This window comes from Emys orbicularis, chromosome 7, assembly GCF_028017835.1.
Source record: "Emys orbicularis isolate rEmyOrb1 chromosome 7, rEmyOrb1.hap1, whole genome shotgun sequence".
NCBI classification, from domain to species: domain Eukaryota; kingdom Metazoa; phylum Chordata; order Testudines; family Emydidae; genus Emys; species Emys orbicularis.
Window position 1 is genome coordinate 76,362,238 of NC_088689.1, and position 22,800 is coordinate 76,385,037.

Sequence of the window (22,800 nt, forward strand, 5' to 3'; positions counted from 1 at the left end):
CAGACAGTTTGGGACTTACCCTTTGAGGGGCCGTCATTAGTTTCAGAAAAAATGGACAAGTCTCTGCATAGTCTTAAAGATTCTCGGGCAACCCTGAAATCCCTGTGCATTTACACTGCAGCAGTGAAACAGAAGGCTTTCTGCACTTATCAGTCTCAGCATTTTCAGGGATTTACCCCTCAAGCCCAAGACCTACCAAGAAGAAGGAACAGAGGTTACAAACGGCAACTTCCACCATCGCCTCCTGTGTCTGCAGCTGCTGGTTCATTGAGGTGGGCAGAATCTTCCAAGAGCTCGCTTTGATGGGCAGGTCAAGAACGGTTTACCAGTTCTGAGAGTGCAATCCCTTTTTGTTCCAATTTTTGCAAACTACCTGTCCCACTCAGTCGTGCTTAGACTCGCATCACAACAGACTGTTGGATTCTAAGTGTAGTAGGAAGAGAGCCTGAGACATAAGCCCTTGTATTAGAGGCCTGGTATGAGGCAGGACCTGCTTACAGAATATGGCAAGAACAAGGCTGATATTGCAGAAATACACATTCCTAAGAAGTGCTAAGCACAGAGTACTCACGCAAACACATCCTGATATCAAGTGGTACCAGAACATCCTGATATTAAGGATGGTACAAAAACATTCCCTAAGGATAACAGGAACACTCTGGCCCCTTCTAAAAGATACGGTCAGGATAACAGTACGTAATAAAAATGTTTTAATTGAACCAACATGTACAAGGTGATGAGTGATAACTAGCCACATCAGAGGGCATAATTAACTATGGCAGTACATAAATTGTTTGTACTAGGGCAGTGGTTTTCAAACTTTTTTCCTGGTGACCCAGTTGTAGAAAATTGTTGATGCCCGTGACCCAATGGAGCTGGGGATGAGGGGTTTGGGGTGTGGGAAGGGCTCGGTCACAGGGTTGGTGTGCAGGGGTGTGGGCTGCGGGGTGGGGCAGGGAATGAGAGGTTCAGGGTGTGGGAGGGGGCTCTGGACTGAGGCAGGGGTGTGGGGTGCAGGAGGAGGTGAGGACTCTGGGCTGGGGGTGCAGGCTCTGTGGTGGTGCTGGGGATGAGGGGTTTGTAGTGCAGGAAGGGGCTCTGGGTTTGAGGGGGTGCTCAGGGCTGGGGCAGGGGATTTGGGGTGTGGGCTTACATCGGGCGGCTCCCGGTCAGCGGCACAGCAGGGATGCTAAGGCAGGCTTCATGCCTGTCCTGGCACCACAGACCGAGCTGCACCCCAGAAGCGGCCAGCAGCAGGTCCAGCATGCAAGCAGCTCCACGTGGCTCTCGCCCGGAGGCACCACCCCCACCAGCTCCCATTGGTCGGTTCCCAGCCAATGGGAGTGTGGAGCCGGTGCTCGGGGCGGGGGCAGCGCATGGAGCCCCATGGGTCCCCCACCCCATCCAGGAACCAGATCTCCTGCTGGCCACTTCTGGGGCATAGCACAGTGTCGGAACAGGTAGGGACTAGCCTGCCTTAGCCGGGCAGCACCACTGGCGGGACTTTTAACGGCCCAGTCGGTGGTGCTGACCAGAGCCGCTGTGACCCAGTGCCTTACATTCCGTGACCCAGTACTGGGTCGCGACCCACAGTTTGAAACCCACTGTATTAGGGTATAAAGATGTATTTCAGAGGGAGTATGTTTGGCCAGCCCAGGGGGGAATTGAAAGTCCCGCCATTTACTAAGCTGTATTCATTGTTACAGGCATACATGTTTTAGTATCTTTGTAGAGTCTGCCAAGTGCTATTACCGTGCTTCGTCGACAATAAACCTGGCCGGGCGCCTTTGCACCTTACAGATCTTGTGGTCATTGGGCGGTTCACTCCAGGTCTGCTGTGTCGGCTGTCTGCGCAGAGCTGGAGCAACGCACAGGGAGAACACACACACAGAGCCAAACATCTAACCACACTAAGCATAATGGAAGTGGGAAAATTTACTCCCATTTTATTTCTACGCCACCTTCCTGTCCTCTTCAGGGACCCCTGTCATGAGAGAGCACATCAGCAAGAGATGCAATCACTTCTCCTTGTAGGAGCCATGGAGGAGGTTTCTCCTTTGTTCAGGGAAAAGGGGTTTTATTCCCAATGCTTCATGATACTGAAGGCCAAAAGGGGGTCTCAAGACTGTTTTAGATCTAAGGCAGTTAAAGAAGTTCCTTATAAAAAAACTGAAGTTCTGGATGGTCACTTTGGCTTCCATTATTCCTTCCCTGGAGCTGAGGGACTAGTATGCTCCTCTTGATTTAAAGGATACCTACTTTCATGTGGCAATTCAGCAGGGTCACAGAAAGTTTCTAAGATTCACTGTTGGTGGCCATCATTATCAGTTCACAGTCCTCTCCTTTGGTCTCTCGACTGCCCCTCATATTTTTACGGTGTATGTAGCAGCTTTCCTCTGGATTCCCTCACCTGGATAACTGGCTGATAAGAGGTTGATCGAGATCACAGGTGGTGTCCAGCATCTGCATAATCTGGTCCACCTTTGATGCACTCAGCCTGATAGGACTGAATTGTCTGTGTTGATTATCTCCAGTGCAGAAAATAGAATTTATTGGACCCATTCTAGACTCAACAGCAGCCAGGGCCTCACTTCCACAGATGAGATTTCTTGCAGTGCAAAGCCTCATTCTCGAATTCAAGACTTATCCTCTCACCATGGTGATTTAAGACTGCTGGGGCATCTTGCGATTTTTGGCCCTGGACCATCTTGCAACAGGGTACATCAATAGAAAGAGGTACTCCTCTATGGTATTGCAGACGCTTGTAGATCACCGTGGGCATTTCACTGGCATCAACGCAGGGTGGTCCGGGAAGGTGCATGCCGCACGCATCTTCAGGAACACTGGCCTGTACGGAAAGCTGCAAGCAGGGACTTTCTTTCCAGACCAGAAGATTCCAGTGGGGGATGTTGAAAATGCCAATAGTGATCCTGGGAGACCCAGCATGCCCTTACAGCCATGGCTTATGAAGCCTTACACGGGAAACCTGGACAGCAGCAAGGAGCGCTTCAGCAGTAGGCTGGGCAGGTGCAGAATGACCACTGAATGTGCCTTTGGCTAACTAAAAGCACACAGGTGCTGCCTTCATGGCAGGTTAGACCTAAATGAGGAAAATATTCCCATGGTCATAGCAGCCAACTGTGCACTCCATAATATTTGTGAAGCTAAGGGTGAAAAGTTTGCCCCGGGCTGGAGCACGGAGGCAGATTGTGTGGCGGCAGATTTTGAGCAGCCAGATACCAGCGCTATTAGAGGGGCACAATGAATCAGGGGGGTTTGAGGTGCCATTTTGACAATAAGATCCAGTAATGTATTTATACATTTTATACAAAACTCTTGCCATGCTTTGTTAACTTGTTGCCTTGCATGAAAATTTTGATGATTCCTGACTGTTTTGTACTCCGCGAACGATCAAATTGCCACTGTGTATTAATTCCAGCAGCAACCACCACCTGTAGGAGACAAATAAAGATTGGCTATCCACTGGGCCCTGGGCGGTGGAGGTGGGGTCACCGCCGAGGATGACGTCCAACTCCTTATAGAAGCGGCAGGTCTTTGGTGCAGCACCAGAGTGACGGTTTGACTCCCTGGCCTTCTGATGCGCCTGCCTCAGCTCCTTTATCTTCACATGGCACTGTTGTATTGTCCCCTTTGTAGCCCTTATTCAACATGCCATGAAAAATCTGACTGTAGGTGTCAAATGGGCATCAAGGGATGGATCATGTGATGATTACCTGTTCTGTTCATTCCCTCTGGGGCACCTGGCATTTCCCACTGTCGGAACACAGAACACTGGGCTAGATGGACCTTTGGTTTGACCCAGTATGGCCATTCTTATGTTCTTAAAGTTCCTACAGCTCGAGCGGAGCTGGGACTGCACAGCCTCCTCTCCCCACAGACCCAGCAGATGTAACAACTCTGGTGTGCTCCAAGCTGGAGAGCATTTGCGCCGTGGAGCTGCCATGGTCAACTGGGAAGATGCAATGTGAGCTCTCCATGCTGGGCAAACGGGAAGTGGAATTCCAAAAATTACAGGGCCTTTAAAGGGCGAGGGGCAGAAGCCTATGCACCTGGATGGAGGGCAGTGGAGTTCGAATTGCTGACGAGAGCAGTCAGGATGGGCATTTTTGGGACACTTCCTGGAGGGCGTTTACAGTGACATTACCAAGTGCAGTGTCTACACTGATACTTTGTCGATATAACTTTGCCGCAAAAAGCTCTACGCCTCTCGTCAAGGTGGTTTTATTTTGTCTTCAAAACAGGACATTTTTGTCAGTGAAAGGAGCATGGTAGTGTATATATCTCCACTGTTTTATTGACAAAAGCTGACTTTTGTCGACAAAATTCTGTAGTGTAGACAAGGCCTAAGACATGTCAGCTTTTGGTGACTTGCTTTTAACATACATGCTCAAGAACATAATTTTCTGGTACAGATATATAACTCCTTGCATGGTACAGGTACATACATTTCACAATGATATTGATGATCAGTGTGTCACTGGCTTTCGGTTGAAATCTCACATTATGTTCTTCGGTGAACCAGAATATACATACCAGAACCAGAAGATTTCTGGAGCCCCACTAAGTTGTCACTAAGAGTTCCAGTGTTTGTCTAGGTTAGAGTCAGGGCCGGCTCCATGCACCAGCTTGCCAAGCAGGTGCTTGGGGTGGCCACTCAGGAGAGGGGCGGCACGTCCAGCTATTCGGCGGCAATTCGGTGGACGGTCCCTCACTCCCACTTGGAGCAAAGGACCTTCCGCCTAATTGCCGCTGCAGATCACGATCGCGGCTTTTTTTTTTTCTTTTTTCCCCGCTTGGGGCAGCAAAAACCCTGGAGCCGGCCCTGGTTAGAGTGCCTCCCAGTCCACTGCTGCCTTGAATATTTGGAACATCTAGTCCAGAGGTTCTCAAACTGTGGTCCGTGAGCTCCATTCAGGTGGTCCGCAGATAGTTCCCTCTAAGGTGTGTGCCTGTGCGGCCGCACACAAGCAAATTAAGGGTGCAGGCGTGGCTCCACTAATTAGCTGCCTGGACCCTGGAGAAGATGCACATGTAAGGTGAGGTGGTGGCCTTGGCAGGAATAGGGTGTAGGTGGGAGGGGGCAGTGGGGTGAGAAGAGAGGTTGGGGGGAATTTGGGATGTGCAGGGCTGCGGCAGCCAGAGAAAGAGGCAAGTTTCCCCAGCTCCAGGGCTGCGGCTGCCAGGGAGAGACGGCCCACCTTCCCTGCCCTAGCTCAGCAGCTACTGCGGTGGGGAGAGAGGGAGAGACCCCCCCCACTTCCCAGCCCCAGCTTGGGGCCTGCTGCGGCAGGGGAGAGGGGGCACATCCATCGCATTAGAAAGGTAAAACTACTTATATGAAAATGAGTTGTGTGCTTTTATTTGTAGAACAAAAAAAGTTAATTATTATTAATTATTATTAGGTTTTTTTATATAGCGCTTTTATCCAAAGCACTTTACAATAGTTAGCTAATGGTACAAACAACATTTGGAAAGATCATTAAGTGGTCCGCCGAGACCCTCAGCAATTTTCAAGTGGTCCTCAGAAAAAAAAAGTTTGAGAACCGCTGATCTAGTCCATCCTGTTTAATAGGACCGTACAAAGTATCTGCACTCACACTTGCTCTTTACTTACTCCATGTACATTCTGATAACATCTTCTGTTTTCCTGCTAGGGTGTTATGGATGGTCACAGAAAGATTTTGAAACCAGAAAGATATCCTTAGCAAAATATTAATTTTGACTGTGGCAGCTCTTCCCAACCAAGAAATTGTATACTTCTGTCAGCATCCCAGATCTTTTTTCATATGCTAAAGTAGTGGTCTAACATTTAAACTGTAGAGCTCTTCTGGGTTGTTTGAGTTTTGAATTCCCAGGTATTTATAGAATTTGTTGCCCGTTCATATCCAAATGCTTTCTGGAGGATTGACTTTTCAGAATCTGGCAAATCTGTAGCTAGCTTTTCAGATTTGGCATAATTTACTTTAAATCCAGATGCTTTCCCAAGTCATGCATTTCTATAGAAACTAATTTTAGGGAAATACTGACAATTTTTGTATAAACAAAATTAATATCTGCATATAAAGCTATTTTCTGATGTGTTCCTGCAAGTTTTGTTCTTGTGATAGGTAGGTTCATTGTTCCTGTATCTCCTGTGCAAAAGGTTTCATGATCTGTGCAAAAAATAAAAATAACCATGGAGATCCCTGCCTAATCCCTCTGTGTAATTCAAACATGGTAAATTTAACCACATTAACTCTCCCAGCTCCTTTTGGGCTCAGGTTAAGAACAGTTATCCATTTAAGCACCTGAGGGCCAATGTCAATATGGGACAGACTTGAAATAGAAAGTTCCCCTCTATTCTATAAAAGGCTTTCTTTGTATTAAGTTATAAGAAAATAAATGAATCTCTTTTTGATCTGGCATTATGGATGATTCCAAGTATTTGCTGAATATTGTCTGATATTTGTCTAATCTTAATGAATCCAGTTTGATCTGGATTTGTATAAACTGAGAACATGGAGTGCAGTCAGATAGCTGGTATTTTTGCTAAAATCTTTCATGATTCAACAGTGTGAAACGTACTTTTTAGCCACGGGTGCAGATGAAAAGAAAATAGAGAATGATACCAATAATATGTGATAAAAAGTGAGCCATGCTTCCAATTCCCACTGGAGTCTTGAGCACCCTCCAATTTTACCCATACTCCCTATTTTACATGCCTCCCTTGGGGCAATTATATCTCCTAACCGTTATCCTTCATCTGAGGAAGAATTGACTGTATTCACATGTGAATACCAGGCAGAATTTGGCATCAGTCATCATATCAGTCATCACATAGTCATCATAGTTTGCTCTTCTCTCTTCCATCTTCATATGTTGAGCATGTAGAATCTGCTGCACTCCAGCCACCTTCTATATTGAAGCAAGAGGCAAGACCCTGCAGTGGTAATACAGTAAACTGTGAAGTTGTATATTCCATTCAGTTTTAATTATAAAAAATGTCTATGCGGATTTTTGTTTTGTTTCAGAGTAACTGTGGGGAAAAGATCCGTATACGTCGTGTGCTCATGAACTCTCCCCAGATCATCACCATTGGGCTGGTGTGGGATTCAGACCACTCTGATCTAGCTGAGGATGTCATTCACAGCCTGGGCACCTGCCTCAAACTTGGAGATGTGAGTCTACTGCACATTTGACAATCTCTCAAAATCCCCTTTTCCCAAGACATGTCTGTGCTGTTCACTTGTATGCATTCAGAATGCAGGTTCACCTCTGATTCTGGGATCATGGGAGCATAAACATGACATGCAGCCACCTTTGCCTCTGACCATCCCAATCCTGCAACCCAAGGATTGGGCCCTATGTGAATGCTCCACTAAGCCTGTGAAAAACTGTTGGCATCAGATCAACAATTTGTCTCCTTGCTCTTCCTTACTCCCATAGTTTAGGTAACTCCCCTTTGTGAGTACTCTGCTCTTTGAACAAGATCTGCTACATAATACTGAGGGGAATAGAAGAGAGGAAGGAAATGGTCCCACTACTCTGATAGGTGGTGTGTCCTTTACCTAATCATTTTACTTCCCTGGCACTAGTGGGTAGTTGCAACTGTTGGGATCAGATTTAAAAGAACACTGACAAGCACACTTGTACAAAATTTTTAATTGTATATTCTTAGTTCTTAATCAATTGTATATTTTAAAATGTTAATTCTAATAATTTTATATTTTTAATGTCACTTTAGGTGCTTGAAAATTGGAAATGGCCTCAAAGTGCCAATTTTAGATCTGAATCCAAATTTTTCCCATGTTCAGGCAGATTTTCTGATTTTAATTTGGGCCAATCACTTTTGAAAATAGCTATTTCCCTACCAATATTTTTTTTGGGGGGGGGGGGGGGGGTTTCCATTTGAACAATAGTTATTCCTGTCTGTGTTTGTAATGGAGCCAGAATGTGTTATGTTTTTTTTAAAAAACTTGTTCCTAAGTAACCCCATCCAAGGATTTGGTCCCAGCTCTGGAGTTATTTTAGAGATAACACAAGAGACTGGGAGGTACTGGCTGTTGTTGTATCTTAAATTTCTCAGTGACTGAATATGGTTATATTATATTGTAATTAGACTCTGGAGGTCAGTTCCTCTGAGACTTCAGCACTTTTAAAATAACTTAAATTTGAGGTCTAAACTGTTGGTGTGGCTCATAATAGGAATTATCACTAGTGACTCACTTAACACTGAGAAACGAATTAAACTATTTGGCATGAATCTGCACTAAGTTGCAGATGCATCACTTGGGAACAGAATTTGGCCCTTAAAATGTAAAGCAGTAATGCATTGAAAAGTGACTTCAAAAGAGCTTTTTTGTGTGTCAGTGATTTCTAAATGAAATTTGGTCAATTTTAAAAGTCAACACATGATTTTTCTGACTGCCTGGCCTGCAAATCAACTTGGGATCTGAAAGCCTCCACCACTGATAGACTCTGGAGGCCCACTACTGCCCTCAGTTACACCTTCACAAGGCCACTGACTTAAATTTGTCCTTGCTAGAGCCAGAACAGACTTCAGCTCCTTCTTCCATACCAGAACGGTGTTGGCTGTGCAGTGCAGAGAGAGAGGTAAAGAGTAGCTTTTTAAAAGTCACTCAGTAGAGCCACAAGATATAACAGAAAACATACAGAGAGTAGGCTTTTTGTTGAGAAAGAAAGTGCCATTTTTATTAATTTTCAGAGCAGAAATACACTTTAAAATCTAACAGGGGATTACATCATTGATATAAATGCCTTCCTTACAAGACAATTGTGGGCTGTCAGGCAACCTGGATTCTGTTCCCACCTCTGCCAATGACTTGTTGTATGACCGTGGACCGATCAGTTAACCATTCTGTGCCTTAGTTTCTCCATCTGAAAAAATGGCATATAACACTTAACGCAGCTCTGTAAAGCATTTTTAGCTCTTCAAATGAAACACAGTATTTTATTATATAATTTTTCTTCTCTCCTTTTCCGCACCCCTTGAAGCTCTTTTTCAGAGTAACTGATGACAGAGCAAAACAGTCAGAGCTGTATTTGGTGGGAATGATCTGTTACTACGGAAAACATTACTCTACCTTCTTCTTCCAAACGAAGATCCGCAAGTGGATGTACTTTGATGATGCCCATGTCAAAGAGGTAAGGAAATAGGAGATTATTTTTGTAAATGCTAAGAACTATTTGGTGAGGGTGTAGATCCATACTGCTTTCCAAAGATTTCCAGAAACTGTGTGTGTGTTCTCACACCTGAGGTCCTACTTAACTCCACTGCTCCTAAAGGTTTCTCTGAACGAACTAATGCTTTCTGTAAGTCCGATGGAGGAGATGCTTTCTCCAGAAGACCTGTTTTTGCAGCAGAGGATAACCCATTTTAAATGGGAGAATCGTAAAGAAATAAAAATAAGGCCTAAGAGAGGAGAGAGGGTGAAGAGTCTGAGGGAGCCGGAAGGGGAAAGGGAAGAAGAGAAAAAGTGTTCAGGATCCTATTTCTTCTCCATTCAAAGATGCCTTCTAGTTATGTGATGGGAGGGTCCCCCGATCTACATTATTTCTGATCTTCGTGGTGTCACCTCAGACTGTTATTTAATTCCCATTGACCTTTCTTTGATTTCTTGGTGCCTGCACTGCTGATGGCAAAAGTTGAAACAGCTGTGGACTTCTGTACAGCAGAGACCTGCATGGCAACCAGTACCAGGTAAACTGACAACTGTTCAGTGGTACCAGAAAGCCCAAAGGCCTTCTCTTTGGTTCTGTTTAATTGCCTGCCAGTCTTGCCTTTATGCTGTTGGCTGGAATCCTACAATTCACCTGTGCCGTTGGATGTATTTCTCACGCCCTCTCCTCACAAATGGTGTTGCTATTGAGTCCCTTCTCCTCAGGTTTAGAGTAGAAATATCTGGATGCCACACCCCTCTAGTAGCTGTTTCCTAAGGCGCATTCTTCCCTCTCTTACCAGTGCCTTTTTTCCCCCTGCGCCTAGGATGAAATGCTTGGCACCAAAGCCATCAGCACTGGGATCTTGGCACATGGTTACTACATCTCATTTGTTCATTGGGCTTCATCTCATGCCCCTCCCCTTCTATTTCCCCTTGTCACAAAGGCACAAAAGTAACAAAGGAAAGCTTTCTTCCGTAATCTCACCAAGCACAGTCTCTAAGGGAGAGCTATAAGCCTTCCACTTGTTCTTGGTCATGTTCCTCTGCAGTAAAACCCTGCTAAGGATAATACGGTGCTGTAACAGAATACCTGTGTAAGGAGCAGACCTGTTGGAGTAGATGTTCTGTGCATCTCTGCAAACCTGTACTAAAACACAGGGAAGTGTTTTCAAATGAATACTGGCTTCAAGAATTAAAGTCCAGCTCACCAAAACAGAAACTACAGTCATGCTGACCTTTCAGAAGAAGAAATGATTATACAGCAAGGTGTTTAACCCCTTGCATGCTGGATGAGTCTTCACCGAATGTTAGCTGTGATCTCAATTAATCCCAGTGCTGGAAATCTGTGGTTTGCATGTTTGATTTTTTTTTACTTAATGCATTTTGTAAATTATGATAGATTAATTAGTACCAAAGCTATAACATTAAAAATGTGCCCTGATTTTGGTCAGTGAAGTGTTGGGAAATTTCATGTGGTAAAAAGTTTTTCTTAGCATGAGTAAACTCTGAATGGGAAAGAATATTAGTTTAAGCCTATATTCTAGCAAACATTAATTTTGTTTAACTATAAAACAGTAAATATCTCAATTATCAAAACAAGGCATAAACTGTTTCTGGTCTGCTGACAGTGGGCTCCCGTCCAGCTGGTATCACAAATTGTCCCTTTTCTGCAGTATGGTGGCTGTCAGAAGAAGGCATGGAAATGTCAATTTTAATTAACATCTTTACTTTCAGTAACATTTCAGAGTTTATAACGAGCATGAAATGCTTCAGCGTGTGAATGTAGAGTGGGGCTCTGGGAAGAATTAGTGCAGCTTTATTGTGATCACTTATCACTTGTCCCTTGTCACCTTGGGCATCAAGAATCTTGGGGGGGGGGGGGGAGGGTGGGAAGATGTTCAGGGAGTGTTACTTGATTGTACAGTGCAGCATATGAAGAGGTTAAGAACCAGTCTCTTGGTTTGCCTGAGAGAAGTAAAAAGAAAAGCTGAGCAGTGTTCTTGTTCTTGTTGTTGTTTTTTTAATTCAGATTGGTCCAAAGTGGAAAGATGTTGTGACCAAGTGCATCAAGGGTCATTATCAGCCTTTGCTGCTGCTTTATGCAGATCCAAGAGGAACTCCAGTGTCAATGCAAGACTTGCCCTCTCAGGTGGATTTACAGCAGTATAGCAGGACTTGCTATGATAGCGAGGACTCAGGTAAACAGACTGAACTGTACACTTTATGCCCATCTCCATTGCAGCTGAACTGTTAGAAAAATGTTGCTTCATTTTGGGTGATACTTTGCTAGCCAGGTCTCTGTCACTGATCAAAGCTGACCTAGAGTCCTGAGAAGTATCCTCAGTATTTAACTCTTAAACCTTCCCTTCCAAACTACAGCTCCATAAATTACAAGTACATCCTCCTGCCTGAAAGACTTGCTTTCAGGGCTTCTCTTTAAGACCAAACATCATCTGGGGAAGGTTTCCGTTAAGTAATGTGATGAGCCATCCTCTTTTACTCCATCCAGGGCAAATTCACTGTCTTTGGAGCATTCCCAGATTGTGACAGCCAGAATTTCAAGAGACCAAATGCTATTGCTAAACCAGAGGATGAGCATGTAATTTTACTTTTTAAATGTATAAAGACAGCCAAATGATTACAAAAAACCCATCTAAGCACAAAACATTCAAGGTCTCTGTCATTTTAAATGTCTGGAAATTTGTCTTTTCTAAGTATATCTAGGAGAAAATACTGACACAAAAATATGGAAGGATCTTTGTGTAGAGGGGAACAGTATAAGATTTATCTAGTGATTGAATTCATAAAATTATCCTGAGTTTTTAACAAGAAAAAAACAGGAGCAGAGATGCACAAAACATAAGAGAAGGTGATCAATGCTTTTGACAGAACATACAGAATGCATAAAGAGAGTGACTGCCAACATGAATCTCTTGGGGTTTAAATGAGGCATCCAATCCAATACTCTCTCTTAAATATCCTGTATTATCCAGCAATATAGTACTGATATGATACACTAATGGATTAGGGAGAGAAAACACAGTGCTGTCGGTGGTGTTCCATTGGATTGGAAGGATGTGGTCAAGTAAGATGCCTTCAGAAATGAGTTCTGAGTCTGCTAAATGTTTGAAATAATGATCATGAAGAGAAGGCTAATTTGTTAATTACCTGGATAAATTAGGACACTGAACAGACTGAAGTGAGATGAGCTTCCTGTAAAGAAGAGGAAGTATAGGCATTTTGAGAGGCACATTTTAAAAGCAATCAAAAAGAGAGATTGTGGTGGTGGATATAAACTGTACATGAGCTTACACTGTGGTAGTATTGCGAGGAAGGCTGATTCTATTTTTGGATATTTACAGAGAAGCTGACCTGCGTTTGGGAGGGCTTCATAGGTTGCCAAGAACAGCAGTCTGAGCGCAGGACCAGAAAAATAGCACCTTCCTTCCAGGAATTCTACCCATTCACACGATTTGGGCTTGTCTACACAACAATTAGACCATGGCAAGCTGGGTGTGAATCTACCCTGCGCTAGCCTGCTGCAGTGTAACTGTCCATCCTGCTGATGTGCATTAACAGTTTGTTAATGCACTTTGAGAGAGAGACTAGATCAAAGCGCTCTAATGAACTGTTAACACATGTCAGCAGATACATATGGATATTTAGACCACGGCTTGCTAGTGTGGGGTATATTCACAACCCAACTTGCCATGTCTAATTATTTGTGTAGATAAAGCTTTAGTTTTAAAAGCAGTTATGGCAGTCATGGTCACCACCTGTGACTCTGGTCCTTGTGCTTTTTGGCTGGTGAAGATGTAGGGAGCATCTGGGGCCTCTACTAACAGATTGTCATTACATCATATAATGAGGAGAATCTATCACGCACCCTAAAACGAGCAACATTCCAATCAATACTAATGAAACCATCACTCAACAATAGATTTTGTACACAACCACTTAGAGCATGTCTTCACTAGCAACGTTAAAGCTCTGTCGCAGCAGCGCTTTAACGTGGCTGTGTAGCGCTCTCCCAACACTATAAAAAAACCACCTCCACAAGGGGAATAGCTACCAGCACTGGTGCACTGTCTACACTGGCGCTTTACAGCGCTGAAACTTGCAGCAGTCAAGGGGGTGTTTTTTCACACCCCTGAGTGAAAAAATTGCAGCGCTGTAAAGTTCCAGTGTAGAAAAGCCCGTAATGACTTGTCTCCGATTTCTAAGCAAGCTAATTGAGAACCTTGCAAAAAAGAGTCTCCAATGCCACCTGTTAGGTGCTAGTATCTCTGGCAAGTTTCAGGCCGGGACATGCTACAAAGACGGTTCTTCTAGTTCTGGTTGACCTCCAAGGGAAGTACATCCATACTCATTCTGTTGGATCTCTCTTCAGCATCTGATCCTATTGTATCCTGACTTGCTTCCAAGAAGCTGCAGAGCTGAATAGAAACATCCTAAAATGGTTCAGGTGTTTTCTTTCAAACTAAACGCAGACGGTCATTACGAGCAACCTATTCTTCCATTTCCAAAATCCTCACTGCTGAGTCCCACAAGGTTTGGTCCTCTCCCTCACATTATTCAATATCTATATGAAGCTGTTGAGAGGGCTGGTGAGACAATACGGGTTGAGGTGCCAGCAGAATGTAGATGACATCTAGCTCTGCAACTCCTTTATGTCAAACATCAATAATATATCTCCCAGCTTTATCAGTGCCTAGCTGAAATAAGCATGAAGGGCACTGTCTAAAGCTGAACCCAGACAAACTGATATGGTGCTAGTAGAAAGAGAGAAATGCTTCAAAGAACTTGTCTCCTCTACAACATCAGTTTAAAAAAAAAATTTCTTCCCTCTGATTAAATCAATCTGCCCATCTGTGACTGACCAAACCTGACCATAATATTGCACCCTATCCTATAAGAAGCAGATCTTCATGCTAATCATTGTATCTCATCATATCTAGGACTGAAGCCACGCTCTTTAGAGAAAGCTTCAGCTGGTACAAAATGTTACAAATCTCTCTGTGCATAGTCATAAAGCTCACTGTGAATGCCTCCCTGTGAAGCTTTGCTTTCTGTTGAATACAGAGTCCATTTCAAGCTCCGTGCCCTGATACTCAAAGCATTCCATGGGATTGGTCTCTAGCTACCCAAGATCATCTTTCCTTTCATGACCATGATCTCCCACCACATTTCTGAGGAATAATGACACTTTTAACCAGTAGGGGGAGGCTTGAGAGTCCAGAAGACAACTTTCACAGAAATTTTACATAGACTATTGGATTTGCTCCCAGAAGAAATCAAAGTGGCTGTGGAACTAAATGCTTACATAACTAAATAGAGAGCTCATGTGTTCAGTTTTGCGTTTCTTTAATTTCATCACGTGCACAGGTATGTGTGGGTGGGTATGTTGTACCTACACAACACCCTGTAAACTACTCAAAGTATTTTTCCTGCAGGTTGAGGGAAAAAGGACAGAAAGAGAAATCTGTATATATATTTTAAAGGGCTTAGGGATACGAGAAATGCCATACTCGATCAAACTTGTGGTCCATCTAGTGCAGGAACCTGTCTCCAACAGCAGCCAGCACCCAGTGCTTAAGAGGAAAGGTGCAAGATACCTTGCATTAAGCAGATGTGTCCTATTCCCTAATAGTTAGATTGGTTTAAACCCTAAAGCATGAAATTTAATATCTCTTTGAAAGTTCTTAGCACTAACTATTATAATTCTGGATATTCTTGTTATCCGTATAAATCTCCAATTCTCTTTTAGAATCTTACTTAGTTTTTGGCCTCAGTGCAATCTTGTGGCAATCAGTTCCACAGTTTAATTATGCTAATAGGCTTGTTAGTTAATAAAAAACAAAATCATCTTGAAATTAACTAATTTGTTAACAGTTCACGTGGAGATTGGTAAAGTTTTCATCATAGTCATATTTATGGAAAGTATATTTTTGACCTCTCCCCTAGATGAAAAGGGGTCAGACTAGGTGACATGAGTCTCCACCCAGTCAATTCCACCATCTTTGAATCTATGAATATTGTGTAGGTGATTCTCCATATCCCTTTGCTCCTAAACCTGTTTCTTTGCTTCTGTTTAGTTTCCTCCATTCTGTTTCTGTTTTCTGTCATAATCTCTCCTGATTTGTATATCCCAAATAGAGGCTGACATTTGCCATTACTTCCTTCATTAGGGAGGGAGCCTTCCATCTCGAGTGACACCAGGACAGACTCCTCTACAGACAGCTATCCCTATAAACACTCACACCATGAGTCTGTGGTCAGTCACTTCTCTTCTGACTCGCAGGGGACAGTCATCTACAATGTGGAGAATGACACAGCTTCGCAAAGCAGCAGGGACACAGGTAGCAGACACCTTTGTGCTCATGTAGCCATTGTGAATCTGGAGATTACAGTAGAGCTTAGTTAAACAATATCTGTTTAAATACAGCCTAGGGCATATTGGCATAAGGGTGCTCTTTGAAGTGCTGGCATCTGATGAATTATGGCCCACAATCTATAGCATGGTGCAGCTGTACAAAGCACTATTTCAAAACGTTGTCAGTGGGTGGCATGTGCAAGTCCCTGCATTCAAGTAGCTGAGGCTATATGGAAAGGGAACCCACGCAATTAGGACCTGTATGTGATCATGAGGGAGTTTCTGCTTGAAGTGGACAGCAGTGAGGATGGGTATCCGTCTGCACTGGGGGAGGACAGAGGTCAGAGAATAGCTGTCTGCCTGTACTGTGGAGGCAAGTTTGTGGGCATCTGGAGTGAGAGGAGAATCTATACTATGGAGGAAGCTGGGTGAGGGGTCTGGTGGGAGAATCTAATAGGAGATAGGGTGGAGGTCTCAAGGTGTAGAGCTACCCTGTCAGCTGTGGCCTGTGCTTGTCACAAAGCATCCAGCCTGTGACCTGGCCAGTCTGTTCCTGAATGCAGCACAGAGCTTTGACATTAATTTCTAATAAAGGACTACACTAGTTAAAAGAGCGGAACTTTCCATATACCAAAAGGGTGACCTGTTAATAGTATATCTGTAAATTGAACTAATTTTGTGTGCACCAAACCTAACAGGGTTCACAAAGGGGGCATACCTGTTAAATGAACAGCTCCTTGTTACACCAAAATTTCTCCAAGCAGCACATTTTGGTACTATTTCACTCAGCAAGTTCTTGCCCTCCTGTTTGTAACAGCATACATGTATCCATCTGTGGTTCAAATTTTTATTTACAGTTCAGACCAGAGTTGGGGAAGGTATTTCTCACAATGAAGAACCGGACTTTGTGAAAGAGTAGATTTCAAACAGGTGTTCTTCGGTGCTCTTTGATTCTTCACCATGCATTCAGTAACTGGCACTGAAGCCTTTGGTTGATATATTTTTATTTCCAGGTTAAATGTTTGTTAAATGTTTGGCAGATAAGGCTGCTACAGTAGTCCTAGATGAGAGAGAGACAGACAGAAGGGGAAATGTAGGGCAAAATTTGATAATGATGAAAAACCTAAACCTATATTGATCTTCAGAGCAACAAGAAGCCTAGTTAACCTAAGATGCTGGGACATTATTTATATCCCAAAATGACACAGATGTAATTAGAGAGGCTCCTGCCCTGCAACACTTACAGTCAAAGTAGACAGAAGAGGTGAGGGGTGGGGGAGGGAACGAAAATACAGGAGCAGATGAAATTCAACATTTATATTTAGTTTCATGATTTGTGTAATGACTTTCTCCTTTTATTTCTTCTCCTGCTAATTCTATCCCATGTTTTTCCTCCAGTTCTTACCCCTCACTTACTGCCTAATTCAAACCTGCCTCCTCTCTCCTGATCTAGTCTTCAGCTATATTCAGTCCCTGCATATTAGCTAATCCCTACTTCGTCATCCCCCTTTGTCTTTTCCGTCCTCCTTCCTCCCTACTCAAGTCTTCCCCCAAAAAGTTAATCTCCCAGCCTCACGCAACAGCTCAGCCATCAAATGCTGACTCCAGTGGCTGTAAAGGAGCCACCCCATCGCTCCTGTCAACTGCGCCTGCTATTGAATCAGTCTGTGAGAAAGCTGGATTGGGATCTGTCTCAAGTGATTTGGTTTCATTCCCTTTTCTAACCCCATGCTCCCAGCCTTTGGGCTATAAAGATACTTTCCATCGACATCACTGTTTGCCTATTAATCCATATGATTGCTTGAATGTGAGGCATCTAGTATGTAAAAATACTCTTCAAGGGGCAGATTTTGCATGTGTTCGTTGTATGCTTAGGAGAAATCCTGTTTTGTTAATTTAGCGAATTCAGCAAAATTAATTAAAGGTGCTAGATTGACAGCTCTGGAGATTGAAATTCACAGCCCAGGTACAGCGTGCACACAGATACTGCAAACTTTTCCCATGCTGCCTCACTAGTAGACTTTGTCCCTGGTCTGTAAGGACCGCGGTTAGGGGGACAAGGTAATTCAGACTCCATGCTCATTTAGTACTTGGTGCCTCTGCTGAGACTGTGGCACATACTGTGACCTTGTCCAGTTTATGGATGGAAATATAGGAGAGTATTGGTAAAGCTGTCAACCTCCCAGTCCACAGTGGCTAATTGTGCATTTTAGGACTAGATAAATATTAAATATTCTTGCCATGTCTAAGAGCCCCAACTCTAGCAGCAGTGGTACTCTTTAAATAGCTGCTGTGACAACATTGGAAATGCCCTAACCTATCATTGCTATCAGAATGGAAGAACTTTTTTTTTAGAGCTAGCTAAAGAAATTGTGCACTCTGAATGCAATATGGGCTTCTTTTATCACCATGGTAACTGCTACAAGATATCTTATATCCTTACAGACTGACAGAATAGCATTATGTGCCTGCTGGCATCCAAAGCTCATGTTGTGAAAGAATGAGTTCCCCCAAACCCACTTCATGGCATCTTTCCTGCTCAGGCACTTAAGTCCTAATTTACCTACCACTCCCCCCAATCTTCCCTTCGGACGCCTCTCTTGTTCTTTCCTTGTTTTCCCCACTTCCATATATATTGCCTCTTTCTAAAGAGTACCTACTACAAAATCACACTCTTCCTTGGCTTCACAGACAAATTGAAACACAGGATGTTTCAATCTCATTAGCCTCCGTTTGGGTGGGTTGCCCTTGCATGCACACTGTCACATCTTTATTTGTTGATGTAGCACCTCTACCTAAAAAGCAAATTCTCCTTTTGCTTTAATATATTTTTTGAATTTTTATATTATTTATTTTAAAAGATGAATTCAAAAAGCTAATTGTAATGGCAAGTTCTGTGACATGGGTCCTCTGAAGAGGAATTGGATTGGGACCATCAGCTCCTCCCACAAAGGCCATTGAACAGTTGTCAGGGAATTGGAGTTTTCATTCACTACACCTATGCCAGATTGAAGTTGATGGTGGAAAGGCTGGAAAGCCTTTGGATCTCCTTCCCAAACTCCATCTTTGTCCTGCTTGGGAGCAGTCCTGATTTGGAATGGGATTGCTCATGTTAGTAAAGTCACACAAATGCATGTGTTTACAGATTTGGGGTCTTAGACTGTAGGAACCACAAAACTGAGTGCTTACACACTTGTAACCATTATTGGTAATCTCACTTCAAGGGATTTCAAACTTAATTAGAAAAATTATTGTGGTCATTAGCTTGGTAATAAATTGGTGTGAGGATGAGGCACTCTTACCAAAGGGCAAATGCTTACAGGGAAAATCTGTGCTAAATTGTGAACAAATATTTTCTAACTCAATTGAACCAAAGAAAAGATTTGTGTGTAGTGCGCAAAAGAGAATTTGTGAGGAGAAGAAAATCAAACTAGGCATGTTTGTTTAAGAGCTGTGTGTGTTTGAGTGCGAGAGCTGCTGGAGTGTTGCTATTGCAAGATAATGGTTTCCCTGGAGCATTATGAGGCAAGGCACAATCAACTGCTTCCCATCTCTGTGGATGATCTCTCTCATTTAACACAGTCCCTGGAGTTGCTTTGTTGCTCTTTTGTGACTATTTTTAAAAACTTTTAGATACAAATTATTTAAAGCAAATGACTTTGCTTACTAGAAGCTGCCAGTTACCATTGGAGTGTCTGTGCAGTTCAGGAAGAGTGAGAAGGGCCTACTATTCTTAGAATGTTGAACAACCAATCCAAAGACTCTTGTCATCTAAACTGTGTTCTCTTATTCTTTCAGGACACTTGACTGACAGTGAATGTAATCAGAGGCATATTTCCAAAAAGAGCTCACTGACTGACCGCAAGAGGAGTTCTAGCCGGTCTCGGCGAAAAGGGGATGAGATACAGTCGTCAGGATACCATAGTGAAGGCAAGGGTCATTGTTTTAATTACTTCGTCACTCTGTCTGTATGTGTTTTTGTGATTCTTTGTGTGTAAGTGCACCTCCCTTGCTGTGTGTCTCCCTGTCTCTATGTTTTGGCCTGTCTTGCCTTTGCTGATTTCCCTTTGTATGGCTTCAGAAAGATGTTGTGAATAGTGCTGCTAGTTTAAAATGAAGTTACTTTTGTTCCTCTTGCCTTCTCCTTTGTATACTGCAGGGGAAACATTGAAGGAGAAACAAGCCCCCAGAACTGCCCCTAAGCCATCCAGCAGCACCAGCAGACTTAGAGAGTTTAAAGAGACAGTCAGCAATATAATCCACAACCGACCAGCCCAGACCAACCAAGGCTCTCCTTGTGGAGGGAATGTAGTGGGTCAGTCAAAGATACGGCGCCCCAGGAACTTGCCTGTGCATTCTCGCGACTGGGAAATGGAGAGTACCAGCAGTGAATCCAAATCCAGTTCATCTAGCAAGTACCGTCCGACCTGGAGACCCAAAAGGGAGTCACTGAACATAGACAGCATCTTCAGTAAAGACAAGAGGAACCGTTGTGGCTACACGCAGCTCAGCCCCTTCTCTGAAGATGCAGGTGAGGGGGGAGAGAGATGTATGTTGTTGGGTTGTAACTGGAAAAATACAGTTAGGTGCAGAATTAATCATAACCATCAACTGCTGTATGGAAACTATGTAGCTGCAGTGCCAAACTTTGACACTCTTGAGCACACTCCCATCCTTTTCACAGTAGTTGCTTTGGTGATAGTGAGGCGTTCATATGAAGTTTGTGTATATGTATGCACTGTGCAGTGTATATATTATTTTGAGTGTTTGTTCTCCAGTCTTGTATTCTGTTAAATTCCATTCCTGTGGAAGCAAAGACAAGGGATGCATCGTTGTGTATACGGCTGAAACAGAGCCTGGACTGGGCTGCTGGGCAACTAAGAATTTGTATTGCAGGATGTTCTCATGCATTGGTCTCAAACATGTGCCCCGGGGCTGGCCTGCTCCCTCTGACCGGTGTATATATTCTGCGCCCTCTGTCTTCCTCCTGCTAATCACAGCATATACAGCATGATGTCTTGGACTAGAGAATGAAAGAGTTCCCCTTGCTAGCTACCATTCTCTATTCTGAGTGCCTGTCGTGAGCCCTAGCACCCAACCCATGGTTTACCTGGACCTGCCTCTCACTGCACCTGTAGATGGAGGCCAAAGCCCAGCTCTGCACTGCTTTGGGTTGGGAAGTCTCTGTTTGGAAGCAAGAGCTCCTGACATCCACGGCTTCTTCCCCTGCTCTGAGAATGCAACAAAGATCCATGCAGCTTTATTGTCTTGTTCACATCCAGTTAGGGGAGAGAAATCCCCTAAGCCTTACAAAGGGACTGGCGATCAGACACCTTCTGGTGCTGTTCCCCAGGGCCCATAAATGGCTGGAGCTGCTGAGTTCCATTCCATGGTTGAGAAATGAGTAGGGGAGAGGATGCGTGTTGATGGATGACCAAGGTATTGTTGGGGAAACCTGAGGGGGATGAGAGGAGAGAGAGATGGAGGAAATTGATGGGGAGAATCTAGAAGTTAAGGAGGATTGGAAGGGATGAAGCAATCATGGGAATGAGGAAAGAGAAAACTTGAGGAAGGAGGGAGAGACCATTACTCATGGAAAGGACAGAAAAGGGGCATGAGGGGAACCAATCAAAGGCAAATAGGAATGCACATTAAAATCAGAAAGGGGATAACACTAAAATATGAAGAATTAGGAAAAGAAGCATAATGAGTTATATTAAAAAATGTAATCAAAATCTGAATGCCAAAATTCTAAAATAGATTTCATATAATGTTTAATGCACAGTGCCATAAAGAGCTAGATCAGCAGAGAATGGAGAATCAAAACAAAATCCTTGCTCCAAAAAAATCTTACTATCTAATGCACAAGTGGGTACTAGTACACAAAACAGTTATGTGCACAAATGCGGAGAATTACACAGAAGGAGAGATTCTTCTTCGAGGAGTGTCCCTGCAGGTGCTCCACTTAAAGTGTCATGACGCCCTGTGCTTGTAATCAGAGATTTGTGGTAGCAGTACCTGGTTGGGCCATGCACGCGCCGCTCCGAGCGGTTACATGGCAGTGCACAGCCAACCATGCCCCAGTTCCTTTTCTACCACGTTTAGCTTGAGTTGGAGTGATCAGCAGTGCCCTCTCTTACCTCAGTTAGTTCGTAGTTCTTCTTCGAGTGATTGCTCATGTTGATTCCATTCTAGGTGTGTACGCGCCCATGTGTGCAGTCGTCAGAGATTTTTGCCTTAGTGGTATCTGTAGGGTTAGCTGTGGCGCTGTCTGGAGTGCCACACTCAATCAATGGTATATCAGGCGCTGCCGGCCCTACGCCCTCTCAGTTCCTTCTTAACGTCAGAGGTGGTTAGTCGGAGGGCCTTCCTTGCTTAGCAAGTGCTAGTGGTTTTTTCATGCCTTAGGGCCTTTTTTAAATAGTTCGTGTATAGTGTTACTTAAGTTGTTGTTAAGTGTAGTTAGTTAGGGTCCCAGTGGGGACTTTGCCCCAGGTGGGGCATGTCCCGGTCTCCCGGGTTTAAGCCCTGCTCAGATTGCAACAGGCCTATGCCTGTTAGTGACCCCCATAGCAACTGTCTTAAGTGCTTGGGGGAGTCACACGTTAAGGATCAGTGCCAGATCTGTAAGAACTTTTGGCCCCGAACCCAAAAAGAGTGAGATATTCGTATTGGGGCCCTCCTGATGCAGTCTGCCCTTCACCCGGCTTCTGAGCCGTCATGACAGGTTGCACCGAGCATCTTGGCCTCCATGCACAGTGCGCCGCCAGCACCCAGTTCCTCCTAGCACCGAGCGCCATCGCCGGTGCCGAAAAAGAAAACAAAAAAGTGCAGCTCCCTAGCTCCAAGCAAAAAGGCCCAAGGGTCAACGGCCAAGGGACCTGGGCCTACCCACCAGGCTACTCCGGAGCCACGTCCTTATGCCTCCCTGGTTGGGGCCCCCAGTCTCCTCAAAGGTCCATCACCAACTCCTGGGAGTGGTATTGGACCCATGCCCCTGCCGGCACTGTCATCTGCCCAGGCTCCCCAGGGGCAGAGAGAGCACAGGTCTCCACCTGTTCCGATGATGACTCTGGTGCTGCAGGACTCAGCTAAGGCTCCCTAAGAAGGCAAGCCAGCCACCAAGACCCCTCAAGGGGCAGGCAGAACACTGCTGGTCACCAGAGAGGAGGTGACGTTCCTGTTCGCCACGCCGAGGATCCGAGACTCGAGGATCTGAGACCTGTCATTGGTCGCTCAGACTAG

General features: G+C 44.2%; 1 protein-coding gene across 1 annotated transcript in view; it reads left to right on the forward strand.

Moving 5' to 3' along the window:
* Positions 1–22,800, forward strand: part of USP54 (ubiquitin specific peptidase 54) — a 125,323-nt gene that overhangs the window by 50,593 nt on the left and 51,930 nt on the right. Inside the window, exons 7-12 of the mRNA XM_065407975.1 lie at positions 7,032–7,178; positions 9,016–9,165; positions 11,212–11,380; positions 15,371–15,541; positions 19,354–19,485; positions 19,715–20,086. Coding sequence (XP_065264047.1) covers positions 7,032–7,178; positions 9,016–9,165; positions 11,212–11,380; positions 15,371–15,541; positions 19,354–19,485; positions 19,715–20,086 — 1,141 coding nt within the window. The remainder of the gene's footprint in view (positions 1–7,031; positions 7,179–9,015; positions 9,166–11,211; positions 11,381–15,370; positions 15,542–19,353; positions 19,486–19,714; positions 20,087–22,800) is intronic.